Source organism: Myxocyprinus asiaticus, chromosome 23 (assembly GCF_019703515.2).
Source record: "Myxocyprinus asiaticus isolate MX2 ecotype Aquarium Trade chromosome 23, UBuf_Myxa_2, whole genome shotgun sequence".
Lineage (NCBI taxonomy): Eukaryota > Metazoa > Chordata > Actinopteri > Cypriniformes > Catostomidae > Myxocyprinus > Myxocyprinus asiaticus.
In genome coordinates, this window is record NC_059366.1 from 36,756,415 (window position 1) to 36,769,530 (window position 13,116).

Consider the following 13,116-nt stretch of genomic DNA (forward strand, 5'->3'; position numbering starts at 1 on the left):
AATGCCAATTCAGGGTTCGGTTTTGATCCCCAAAACCGAACAAAGGGCCTTCCAGGAATCAAATGCCTTGCCGATGTTCACTCTAGTTTTCGCTCTACCACGATCACGTTCCCGCTTAGCCAGATGAGATTCAGTAGATAAAAGTTTTGTTTTTTTTTGGTTTTTTTGGCTTACTCTGAGTTTGTGTAGGAGTCGGTGTTGTGCTGGGAGCTGGCCGTTTGCTGGATTCCATCTCTAAGATAACATTACCTAGTGTTGCAGTTTGTTGTCGCTGTTGAATCGCGGAAGAGAAGCACTGAGGCAAGGCTCTCGGGAGCACGCATAAACATCAAATCCTTTGGATTTTCCCGGCAAAAGTGACCCACTCCCTTCGCATGAAAATCAGTCTACAGGCTTAAATAGGCAACCTAGGAAGTCCGGGAAGGGCTCATTTTTAAGTTGCATTACAAGCCGTTTACACATTGGCAAAAAATGGCGAATATTACATGAAAATCGTTAGATATTGCACCTTTAATGATGCCTGTGGCAGCGGGGGCGTGGTCAAGCATCTCTCCGGAGAGAGAGAAAGCGGTAAGGGTGCTTACACCTGAGTTAAATTATGTCTAACACCTGTCTCTAATTTCAGTGAGCACGGGGAGAGCGGCATAAACAGAGCCACACCGCAGGTAGATGAGAGAGAGAGCCTGGGCACCAGAGACCCGATTGTGAAGCCAAGAGTTTATTTTTGCAAAGTTGAGAGTTTATTTTGTGAAGTAGTTTGTGGATTTTTAGAGTGAGTTATTGAACAGCGTAAAAGCCTTGAAAGAGTGTGTTTGTTGCAGTGAGGAAAATAAAACGCTTACCTGAACCAGGAAATCTGCTTCTCGCCTCCTCCTTCCACTGAGAAGTGTTACAATGCCAAACATCTTAATATATTTATGCTTTTTTTTTTTTTTTTTTTTTTACACTTTTCAATAAGTTTTTTAGCATGTATTCTAAATGTTAATCTAGATTCCAACCATATACACTGCTATTTTATTACTGGGACTTGTTCTAGTTCCTGATTATATAATTTCAGTTTAACCTTTGGGACAGTTTCCTTTTATTGTGTGAAGAATATCACTTGAGTTTTAGTCACTGACATGCAGAAACTCCACTTATTAGCCCATTTCTCTACTTCAAACACTGCTGCCTGTATACTCCGTTCCACATGTATTATATTACATCCTCTTTTCCATATTGCCCCGTCATCAGCATACAGTGATCTTCTAATGACCACTTTAACATTATTAAAACCATAATTTATCATTATATTAAATAAAACTGGACTAGAAACACTTCCCTGGGGAGTTCCATTATCTATTGTATAAACCTTGCAATATTCTGATCCTACCCTAACTTGTACCATTCTTTTGAATAAAAAGTCCATAACCCAGTTATACATTTTCCCTCCAATTCCCATATTTTTAAGTTTTATTAATAATCCTTCTTTCCATAACATATCATGTGCCTTTTCTATGTCAAAGAACACACCTACCATAGTCTCTTTATCAGCTTGTGCTTTTTTAATGTCTGCTTCCAAATATAACACAGCATCTATGGTACTGAGACCTGTCCAAAATCCACTCTGATTTGGTGTAATAAGTCCTTTCCGTTCAAGTACATAATTTAACCTGTATATAATCATTCATACATAGTGAATTCTACATCTATTGCATCATCAGAAGGACACCTTTTAATCAGAACATCTGGATTCTGCCTCATCATCTGTTCTCTATTCCTTTTCATATCATCTGGTATATTATCATTACAATGTACTTTCACAAATAATTCTACCAACATTTCTGCTTTTTCAGTGTCTGTCATTAATATTCTTCCTACCTCTTTTAAGACAGGCAAACTCAGATTTTTATTCCTGCCATTTTCCTGATTGCACCCCATACTTAATTGATGTCTAGGTCCCCCCTATATTGCTACACCAGTATCTCCAATATTTCCTTTTATCTGCTCGAATTACCCTTCTTACTTCCACTTGTGCTTTCTTGCATGCAATAAAATCTTCAAATGTATAGGTCTTTCTAATCTTTTTAAATGCTTTATTCTTGTTTTGTACCACATTACTGCACTCATCCGTCCACCATGGCACTGCTTTTTCACTGCTTATAGTTTTTCTTTTTACCTATAACGTCTTCTGTCGCTTTATCACACATATTTTCTCATTAGACTCCTCTATTCCTTCTCCCAACTCCAACTCAAATTCTAGAAGCCTTACCTCACAAAGATACTTATATGCTTCCCAATTTGCCTTTTTAAACCTCCATCTAGGTACTATCTCCTTTATTCTCTCAGAAACATCTAAACCTATTTTACACTGGACTACAAAATTATCGCTACCTATCATATTATCTTCCCAAATATCCCAAACAGACATCCTTGCTATCCATTCAGAAACCAATGACTGTATATCCATGCGACACAAAGTCTAATTGAGGTTTTAACCATGTTTCTTGTATACAAATGAAATGTGGTTTCTGTTCTTTTTCATCCATTATTAATTAATAATTAAAATCAAGCCCATTTGCAATCAGACTCCTTGCATTCCATTGCATAATAATTAACACCATTATATACTTCCACATGGTGCATGAGTGTTTGTAATATGAAACTTGTTGTAACTCCCTCCACGTTCAGGTACCTCTCTGCAGCTTTGATTATCATTTTAATACTCTATAATGTTCAGCTCCTACAGCCAGCACACAAAGAGAAAGAGTTGTGCTTGCTCAGATTGGTAGCAGATTTTAACTCACTGAAACTGATGGGACACACCTGTGTCAGAGATGTGGCACATGTGGCAGTGTCTCATTTGGAAGGCTGCGTCCTTTTTGGGCACTCACAACCCACAATTCTTTGCTTCAACGGAAATGTCTAAAAACAAAATAACGCCAATTTGCCCGTAAATATGATGTTCAGACGCATGGAATGTTAATTCCCAAGATGAAGTACCTCAGTAGATGGGTGCAGAGTATATAATATGTACAATTATATTAATATATAATTAAAATAAAGTATTAGACTAAAAGTACACCTGTAAAATCTATTTTCTTTTCTCTTTACATCATTATAACTCTCCTAAAATGTACCTAATACATTTCCTTCTAAAGGGACTTTGTTCCCTTCTCACTCAAAGCGCTCGTGCTTGTTAAAGAGTGGCGTGCTGTCATAGCAACCATGTTACATTCCGTTTCCGTATGTCCTAGAAGGCTACCTCATTTAAACTAGACTTGTTTAAAGGAGGACGCTCGGTATACTGCAGCTTTCAAAGGATGTGTCCTACATAGCACGCAGCCTTCCAAACGAGACACAGGCTCATCAAAAAAATAAAAAAATCCCTGAGACAAGCAGCTCAACAGACCACCATTGGATAAATGTAAATGAAATTAATTTTATTAAAAATAAATGCATAACGAACATGAAATCAGACATAATGCTGAATGGGAGAGAAAATGACACATTATTTTAAGTTGATTTAATTGCGAGTGTAATACTACTTTTATACAACATTTAAACAAGTAAATAATATTGAATCAGTGGCGTAACTAGGGAGTGCAGGGTTGGCTGCTGCACGGGGTCCTGGGGTGTGAGGGGCAGGGGTGAAAAAGACACACATGTTGTGTGCATGCCTCTTCACGGTTTGACATCAAAAGCAGAGAATAACTCGATTATTTCAAATCTCATGTAAACATGGTTTTCTTTGTCAAATCTTTTAAATAATGGAAGTTAGCAGCATATTGGTTTGCATACTGATGGGCTCAATGATTCAATTACTCATTCATAACATTCAAGATGCTTATATTTCACAACCTACTGGCATAAAGATATAATCTGCCAAAATGGTTATAAAACAAATCAGTCAATATGAACAAAAGAATGAATGTCCCCACCAATATTTGCAAAGCCGTGAACACACACAAGCAGAGTGATACAAACAATGATGCATCCCAGCGGTGTTATACTAAGCAATCTTGGAACACCGCTTGGCCAATCAAATTTGAGGACTGGTGTTGTGCTGATTTCTGACTCCTTAGTATGGTTATGGTTAGGTGTAGGGGTGAGCTTTAGGGATAGGGACCAATGACTCCCTACTCAGTAAAGCATTCTAGAAGGTGATAAATCATTAAAGCAATACGTCACTCAAGGCTGTAATTTCAAGTGATTTTACCAATACTAAGGGGTGCCAAAAAACAAACAAACAAAAGCAAAAAAACTGGTAAAATCACTGTTACAGTTTGAGTGGCTTCACTTGTGTAAGACAGAGCCAACACAGACAAAATGTACGTGTTCGATAAATAAGGACTGGAGCAAGCGCTCTGTTTATTTGTCAGAGTTGTGGCTACATACATTTATTTTAAACTCTAATGACAAATGAAAACACAGCTCTTCCATGAGCACTTGAATATATCTTTTCAGGTATAATTCTAAGGTGTCTTACCTGCACTCATTCATGAAACTGGAGGGGGAAAACATCTACACTTAAGATTTGAACTTTTTTATTTAACTTCGACATGAGTGACAGTCACATTATCACAATCTAAAAGAACCTCGTGACAGGAAATACAAAATACATTGCTTTTATATTTAAACACACTTGTGATCCTTATAGGATGTGCACATTTTATCATGACATTAAGGTGCTGCCAAACTCCTTTTATAACAGTTGACTGTGCAGACTTTGTCTTCATTTTCAACAGATGCTCTTTGGACTCCAGTAAATTCCTTATTTTCTCCACCTTTTCAAAAAATTAACTGCTCCACCTAATACTGCACCTGTGGCTCCACCCACAGATGCCACACCTGCTGTAGCCGCTGTAGACAACCCAGCAGCACCTGATCAGGGAGAACATGGAGTTTTTAACTTAAAGAACACAAAATATCACAGTCTTTAACTTAAAGATTTTCCCAATGATGCCAAGAACCATACAAGTCAATCCAGTCCAGTGAAGTCTGTTCCTCAATCTCAGAACACAATAACATTCCATGTACATTAATCAGGTTCATGTCAATAATGTCTGTTTGATACATGTTTTCCTTTCAAGGCAATTCAAGTCTTCACAGAGAAATAGAGGGTACCTGCTGACTGGAGGGCAGCGACCAAACTTCCTGCAGCCACACCACCCCCATTGGCTATGGCTGCTGATGACATCATGCTGGCCCCAAGAGAACTTGCTGCGATACCGGCGGAGGTGAATCCAGCTGCGGTGAGCGCCCATGGAGCCAACACAACTGCACCAGCTGTAATCAACATAGCACACACAAATAAATAGTGCTAAGCATCCTAGTGAAAAATAGTACTGTTTAACATTTAAATCTAAAGAACTCACTGAAGAAAAAAACCCCAGCTAAAACTACTCTAATCTGGTTTGCCAGACCAACCAAAAAGTGCCCAAAACTAAGATTGAATCTGCTGATTCAATTACTTGACTATTATTTATGCTTACTATACATCTAACAGCACATGCCTTTTTATGGATTTCTCTTTACGGGTCTACTTATTGCTGCTTACCTGTTAACATTATATGTCAGTTTACTGCACTGCAATTCTTGCACAACCCATTTCCTTTTTTTCATTGCAATGTAAACACCTGTCAGTGTTCCTGAACAATGGCACTATTACTATTACCACAGTATCATGTCAGGTTTACATAGATACATGATTCCTCCCTTTTTGCTTATGTACACTAATTTTTTACAACCTGTGTCTTAGGATCTGTGCTGTTTACATATTCCTGTCTGTGTCTGTCTAAAATATGTCTGTACTGTCTATGTCCTATAATCTGAGCCTTGTCACAAGCATTTTAATGCCCAGTGAACCCTGTGTAATCTGTGCAAATGACAAATAAACTTGATTTTGACCCTGGTTTGACTGGTCGAGGTGACCAGCTAAAACCAGCCAACCAGCTTAGGCTGGTTTTAGCTGGGTTTTAATTTTCAACAGGGTGTCAAGCGTTTTCTGTATTAAGAGCTTCATTACACAGAGAAAAATACTGAGATCTTACCAGCCCCAGCTGTAACCCCAATAACGGTGACTAGTACTGAAAATGGAAAACACAGCGAGTTTAAAAACAGAAATGACAAAATTCAGAAATGACATATGTCATGTACAGTAGCTATAACCATAAACAAATGCACTTCCTATAAATACATAAATAAATGCTTCTTAGTGTCCCTTTCCTTTACTGTCATTTCTGCTTTAGCTTTTGTACTACCAATGCTGAGAAAACCAGCTGAAGCCAGACTAAGGTGGTTGGCTGGTCTTAGTGGTTTTAAGATGGTCCAAGCTGGTGCTCAGCTGGAAGGCAAAGTTAGCAGTCTGCCAGCAAAACGGTGCTCAAAACCCCCCTAAAAACAGCCAACTGCGAATATTGTTGGTTCTTTTATGATAAATCGCTTGTGATGTTCCTCATTTGTAGCTTGCTTTAGAAAAAGTGTCTGATAAATGATAAAATGCTAATGCGCTACTTACCACTCGACATTATTTCAAAGAGTTTAAATTAAACAACAGTGAGAACAACCGAAAGACACAAGCAGCCTTTTTCTCCACAAGTCAAGGTTTGTACTGCTATCAAATGTGCTACAGCAGACGTTTTAAAGACGGCACCGCGCCCCGTAGAATTACGTCCTGACAGCGAGCACGAAACCGAAACTAGGAATGGGCGGATAGAGACTAAAGTATAGATACTTCCGATACTGATGTGGTATCAAGAATAGATCCTCACATAAAAATATAGATTCTGAACTAGTGATCTCATTATTTAGATAACATGAATATTAATGCATCTGATAAGCTTCGAAGTGGAAAAAATAATTATATGAGCGAATCGTTGCATGGCATTGGAACTATTTTTCTTCCGCTCATCTTGTCGCACAGAAATGCAAAAATACACCAGCAGACAGCGCTCACCCTTTCAGTCATAGCGCTCGTTAAAAAGGGGAGGAGTGCTTTCCTGAGGTAATGACAGAAAAACAGCATCTGGAGTTATTCACACAAAGTAATGACAAACCTAGACATGACATGTATTATAATGGGCTTGTGTGACCATTTGTACGGGCTTATTTAAATTCAGAGGTGTTAAAACATTGATAATGATCTTTAATCCTCGTTAATAAATGATACCCTTACGAAAACTACCCATGGATTTACTGTAGTAATATTGTATTAACCATGACTGTTGAAACCACGACTGTAGTAACCGTGTTTTTTTTAATTTTATTTGTTTATTTAAATTAATTTATTGGCAGTAACCAAGGTTTTGATACAATTAACCATGGTTTTGCTACAGCATTACTGTAGTATGGTTTTAGAAATAGTAACCATATAATAATATCTTTGGTTAATTTTGTGGTTTTATATATTGCTTATACTTACTAATTTATAAAAGGTAAACAAAGCAGCCTGACAATTTTCTGCTTAGGTCTATAAATATATACAAAATTTAAGTAATAATTTAAATTACTAATTTTATCCAAAGAATTCGTAAAAAATAAAATTTATTAGAGGTATCGGTATAGGTATCGATATCGGCGATACTGGCCTAAAAGTACTTGGTATCGGATCGAAAAGAAAATAAGTGGTATCGCCCATCCCTAACCGAAACCTGCTACTTCTTCTTCTTCTTCTTTCTGTTCAATGGTGGATCGCAAACCAACGTGTATAGGTGCATACCGCCACCTACTGTACCGGAGTGTGTAACATCAGGGATTTACATACTGTATTTCAGGTTACATAAAAGTAAAATAAATAAATAAATAAATAAATAAAAATAAAATACAACAACTATATTTTACAATCTAATCCTGTATTTGTAAGAAAATGAAAGAGAGCTTTGCAGCATTCCCTCATTTTCTCACTCATCCCTAAAATCCCTTTCAAATTCCATTCACGTTCTAGTTCATATATCTTATCACGTAAGATGTTCCTCTCTAAATTATATTTACTACACCACATAATGACATGCTCAACATTTTCAGGAACATTACAAATGTCACATTTATCTGATACGCACTTTGCCATTAAATAAAGAGTTGATTTTAATCCAGTATGTCCAAATCTTAATCTTGAAAAAACCACTTCCTCTCTTCTACACTTCCCTTTATATGCCTTCACCTTAACTGATTTTTGTATGCTATAATAGTGTCTCCCTTTGGTATCTGTGTCCCACTTCTTCTGCCACGAATCCCTCACTGCCTTTTTAATTAATGATTTGGCCTCACCTTTTCCAGAGGGAACTTTCATTATTTCATCCTCATTTAATTTCAATGCTGTCTTTGCAATCTCATCTGCTTTCTCATTACCCTCTACACCAACATGAGCAGGAACCCAACAAAACTGTACATCAGTTCCAACTCTTTATATTCTCAACATTATAGTTCCAACAATAGATCATCTCTTATTGTTTCTTTTGAGTTCAAGCTACTAAGAGCTGCAGTAGAGTCTGAACAAATGACAACTTCAGCTGTAAATACAGATACTCTATCATTAATTCTTTTGCATATAACAACAATAAACTCGGGTATGTATACTCTGCTCCTACATGTTCACTCCCTGGGTCTTTAGATCCATCAGTAAATATTGGCATATAATTAAAATAGTTCCTTTTTACATAATCTTGAACCAAATATCCAGTGTTTTCCACATTCCTTTCAGTCCATTCTCTCTTCTGCTCCACAAGTTGCAAGTCCACCTTGGGCACTGGAAATATCCATGGAGGAACATTACACCATACAATATTTGGTCCATAATCTAACCTATTTAAACCAAATTCCTCAGCTATTGTATGAATATTCCAACCAAATCCTTTACCTTTTCGTTGTTGTGAATATTCCCAACAATCACACAGCACCTTTGTTGCAGGCTGTTCCTCTCCAGATCCTTTTAACTTAACCCAATATGCCAGTGACAACTTTGAACATCTTAAATATAATGGTAGTTCATCAGCTTTCACCAGTAATGCATTAGTAGGAGTTGTTTTAACTGCACCAATACTGAGTCTTAGGGCTCTGAACTGAATTCTGTCAAGTTTTCCCATCACACTCTTCGCTGCTGCTCCATATTCCATACATCCATAATCACTATATGACCGTATTAAGGCCCTATAAATATCCAGTAGTGATTGTTTATCTGCTCCCCATTCATAACCAGAAACCGATCTCATGAGATTCAATACCTTTTTACATTTTGTTCCAACCTGTTTAATATGATTCCTCCATATACATTTCTCATCAAACCATAATCCTAAATATTTGAACTCTGTTACCCTTTCCATACTTTGACCATACAATTTAAGCTGCACATTATCTGGCCTTCCCTTTCTGGTAAAGAGAATGTAGCATGACTTTGTAAATGACAACTTAAATCCCCAGCCATATGACCATCTTTCAACCTTCAATATAGCACTCTGAATGCTATTAGTCACATGTCTAATGTTTTTCCCTCTTTTCCATATAGCCCCATCATCTGCATAAAGCGAGGACCCAATATCTCTACCAACATTCATAAAAATATAATTTATAATAATGTTAAACAGGATAGGGCTGATAGCACTGCCTTTAGGAATACCATTTAAAATATTAAAATTTTCTGAAACAGCATCTCCAACTTTAACACGGAATGTCCGATTAGACAGGAAGTCTAAAACCCAGTTGTATAGCCTTCCTCCAATACCCATTTTAATCATTAGACTTTTTCTCCACATTGAGTCATACGCTTTCTCAATATAAAAAAATACAATAGTCATAACCTCTTTCATACTAATTGCTTTTTCTGCTTCATTACTAACTTTCACTAAGGCATCTACCATAGATCTTCCTTTACGAAATCCACTTTGGCATGGGCTTAACAATTCTCTTTGTTCTAAATAATATGACAGTCTACGAACAATTATCTTTTCCATCCATTTACACAAGTGCGATGTTAATGCTATAGGCCTGTAGTTTCCTACATTGGCTGGGTCTTTACCAGGCTTACCAAAATATAGTGCCAGAGCACCTTTCCAACTACCAGGAATTACGCCTTTTCTCCATATCTTATTAAACAGATTTAATATAATTTTCAATACTTTATCTGGTAATTGTCTAAACATAGCATAACATAGTTGGTCTTGTCCTGGGGCCGTATATCCACTTCCCTCTAAGGCCATATTCAACTCATGTAATGTTAAGTCCATGTCAAGTGCCAATCCATCACTATCCTTTTTCTTTGTTACATCAGTATTTGCTCTTAAAATGTCATCTTTTCATTGTTTATATATTTCTTCTAAATGACATCCACTATGTACACTTGCAAATTTCTTACCCAGTAGATCAGCTTTCTCCTTATTTGTAATTGCCAGATATTCTCCATCTCTCAGTACTGGGATTTTAACAGATTCTTTTTTTCCCACTCATCTTTTTAATCATTAACCAACAATGGCGAATTCTCAGGGCCAGCAAAGCCTTCTCTGCTGGCCTAACATGCCAAATAAATAAATATTTTTTTATCTCAATCACCTTTTTGCCTATGTATTTTTAATCGCTTTCCACTCTTAATTAATCTACAAACAAATAGAGAAAAGTGAAAAGTTTATCCAGTCAGAATTTATTCCTTGATGCTTACAAGCAAAGTGTGACAACTGTTTCACAAATGGCATGCCCGAATAAGCGGGTGAGTCTGAGCTCCACCCCCTCAGGCCTTCAGAATTTCTACAGAATCCCTCAACAGTGCAAATGAATGGGCAACTAAAGACAGATTGTCAGATTCATCAGCCAATCAGATTGACTTATTTGTTCTTGGTGGGTGTGATCTTTAGGATATGTCCCGGTCTTTTTATTTTTATTTTACTTTTTATTAACAGAATATAATATACAACAGTATACAGAAATATACAGAAATATACCAGAGTGTACAGAACATTAATTCCTTAATCAAAAAAGTAGCCACGAAAAATACTACAAGTCTTTTTTGCTTTTTTGTTGACAATATTCTCCAAACAGGTGCTGTAGTTCTTGATCTCCTGGAGAAAATGAATGCAATTTGGCTTGGACCCTGACCATTTCTTCTTATGTATGTGGAGCTTCCCCAAAATAATAAAAAGTTGTACAAGAAAAATAAAATGATTATTATTATTTTCATTGGAATAATATATATGTATCAAAATTATTAAGCTTGAATATCATTTTGGTTTTCCTTCTGATAAAATGTTCCATATCCACCCAAAAAATCTTAGAGTATACACAATTACAAAAAAGATGGACAATAGATTATTTTTCTATTGAACAAAAATCACAGGAATAATCAATATCCAAATGAAATCACTCTAATACACCTTTAGCTGGATATATACCATGTAAAACTTTGAATGTAACCTCTTTTACTTTATTATTTATACAATATTGTTCACAAATATTCCAAGCTTTAGTCCAGTTTCTAAATACATTGTTCCACAATGAACTTTTATGAGTAGCCGTTTCATCTATTATAATATTTCTAATATGTTTATTAGTACAGTGGTGTTTAAGGATATCAATATCTCCTATAAACATGCTGTCTTTAACATATATTGTCTCAGAAATATCACTTCCACAAGCTCTTACAAAATGTGTAACCTGCTGAGGTATGGCGTCAAACACAATAGCATACTCTTTTGGTGTAACTGAAAACCCAAATTTATCCAAGAATTCACTATAAGTTAACAAATTACCATTTGAATTTAAAAGTTGTCTAACTAACACAATATTATTTTCATACCAACTTTTATAGAAGAGAGATCTATTTTTATATTGAATACTTCTATTATTCCAAATAATATATTTATTTGGGGGAAAATTGTGCTTAAACACCAGCATCCAAGCTAATAAAGCTTGTTTGTGAAACTTAGCTAATTTCACAGGTAGTTTATCAATTTTATAATCACATCTCAACAAAAGATCTATGCCACCCAACATATCAAACACATACTTTGGAAATGTGTCCCACATGCTGTCCTTTTCTTTCATGAATTTAATTAACCAATTAACCTTAAATGTATTATTCAAGGTTTCAAAGGTAAGCACAGATAACCCACATTTACTCTTTTGCTTACATAAAATGTCCTTTATCAAATAATGTTGTCTGTTTCTCCATAGAAAATTAAATAACATTTTGTCTAATTCCTTGTATACACTAGATGGCATATCTAAGGCTAAAGACACATAAACAGATCTTGATATCCCTTCTGCTTTAGACAGTAAGACCCTTCCATTCAGGGATAAATCTCTTTGAAGCCATACATTAAATCTCCTTTTAATTTTGTTAATTATAGGTCGGAAGTTAAGCATACTGCGTTCATTCTCATCTTTATCTATGATAACTCCTAAATATGTAACTTTATGCTTAATGGGAATACCATTTAATTCTGTTAAATCACATGTTTTAAGTGAAAACAGTACAGATTTATTAATATTCATTTTTAGACCTGATACTGAAGAAAACTCTTTAATACAATTAACCACCTTTATTACTTCTAAGTCATTTTTAAGAAAAATAGTAGTATCGTCTGCCAGTTGGCACAATTTAAACACTTTTCCTAATACGCTAATACCTTCGAATTCTGCTCTTTTATGTGTAGGGCCATAATTTGAGTAACTAATAAAAACAAGAATGGAGATAATGGGCTACCCTGCTGTATACCTCGATTAATCTCAAATCTACTAGTTGTACCTGTTGTTAATTTGACTGAACTATTACATCCATTGTAAATAGTTTTAATAGCTTTTTGGAGGTATTCTCCAAAACCAAAATATTCAATACATCTAAACAGAAACTCATGACCCACGGTATCAAAGGCTTTGTAAAAGTCTATAAATAAAATGAATGAATCATTTTGTATGTAACAATTGTAATCAATCATATCTAAAATGAACCTAATATTATTACTGATATGTCTCCCAGTCATAAACCCTGATTGTTCTTCATCAGTAATTTCTTCCAGACCTTTCTTTAATCTTCTTGCAAAAATCAGAGAGGATATGTCCTGGTCGAGGCCTTCTAGCTGGCCTTGAGTGATGCAATCATGCTTTAAGTGACGTAATTTGAAAGCGAGCGTGAGATCTTGCTGATGAGTTGAC

The 13,116-nt window shown here is 35.9% G+C and overlaps 1 protein-coding gene across 2 annotated transcripts; it reads right to left on the minus strand.

Moving 5' to 3' along the window:
• Positions 1 to 3,401: 3,401 nt before the first annotated feature.
• On the minus strand, positions 3,402 to 6,914 carry ifi27.7 (interferon alpha inducible protein 27.7). 2 transcript variants are annotated; one of them, XM_051651814.1, is made up of 4 exons: positions 6,500 to 6,912; positions 6,033 to 6,068; positions 5,107 to 5,268; positions 3,402 to 4,863 (listed from the first exon to the last, which is right to left on the minus strand). In XM_051651814.1, the coding sequence occupies exons 1-4, from the start codon at positions 6,507 to 6,509 to the stop codon at positions 4,754 to 4,756; spliced, it is 318 nt and encodes a 105-aa protein (XP_051507774.1). In that variant the 5' UTR covers positions 6,510 to 6,912; the 3' UTR covers positions 3,402 to 4,753. The 2 variants fall into 2 exon arrangements, with proteins under 2 accessions (XP_051507774.1, XP_051507775.1); XM_051651815.1 differs by lacking the exon at positions 6,033 to 6,068 and having other exon boundaries at positions 6,500 to 6,914.
• Positions 6,915 to 13,116: the final 6,202 nt, after the last annotated feature.

Coding starts and splice junctions, on each gene's coding strand:
- ifi27.7 (XM_051651814.1), bottom strand. Junction 5,269..6,032: donor TGGGGTTACAGCTGGGGCTG/GTAAGATCTCAG, acceptor TGTTGATTACAG/CTGGTGCAGTTGTGTTGGCT. Junction 4,864..5,106: donor CGCTGCCCTCCAGTCAGCAG/GTACCCTCTATT, acceptor CTCCCTGATCAG/GTGCTGCTGGGTTGTCTACA.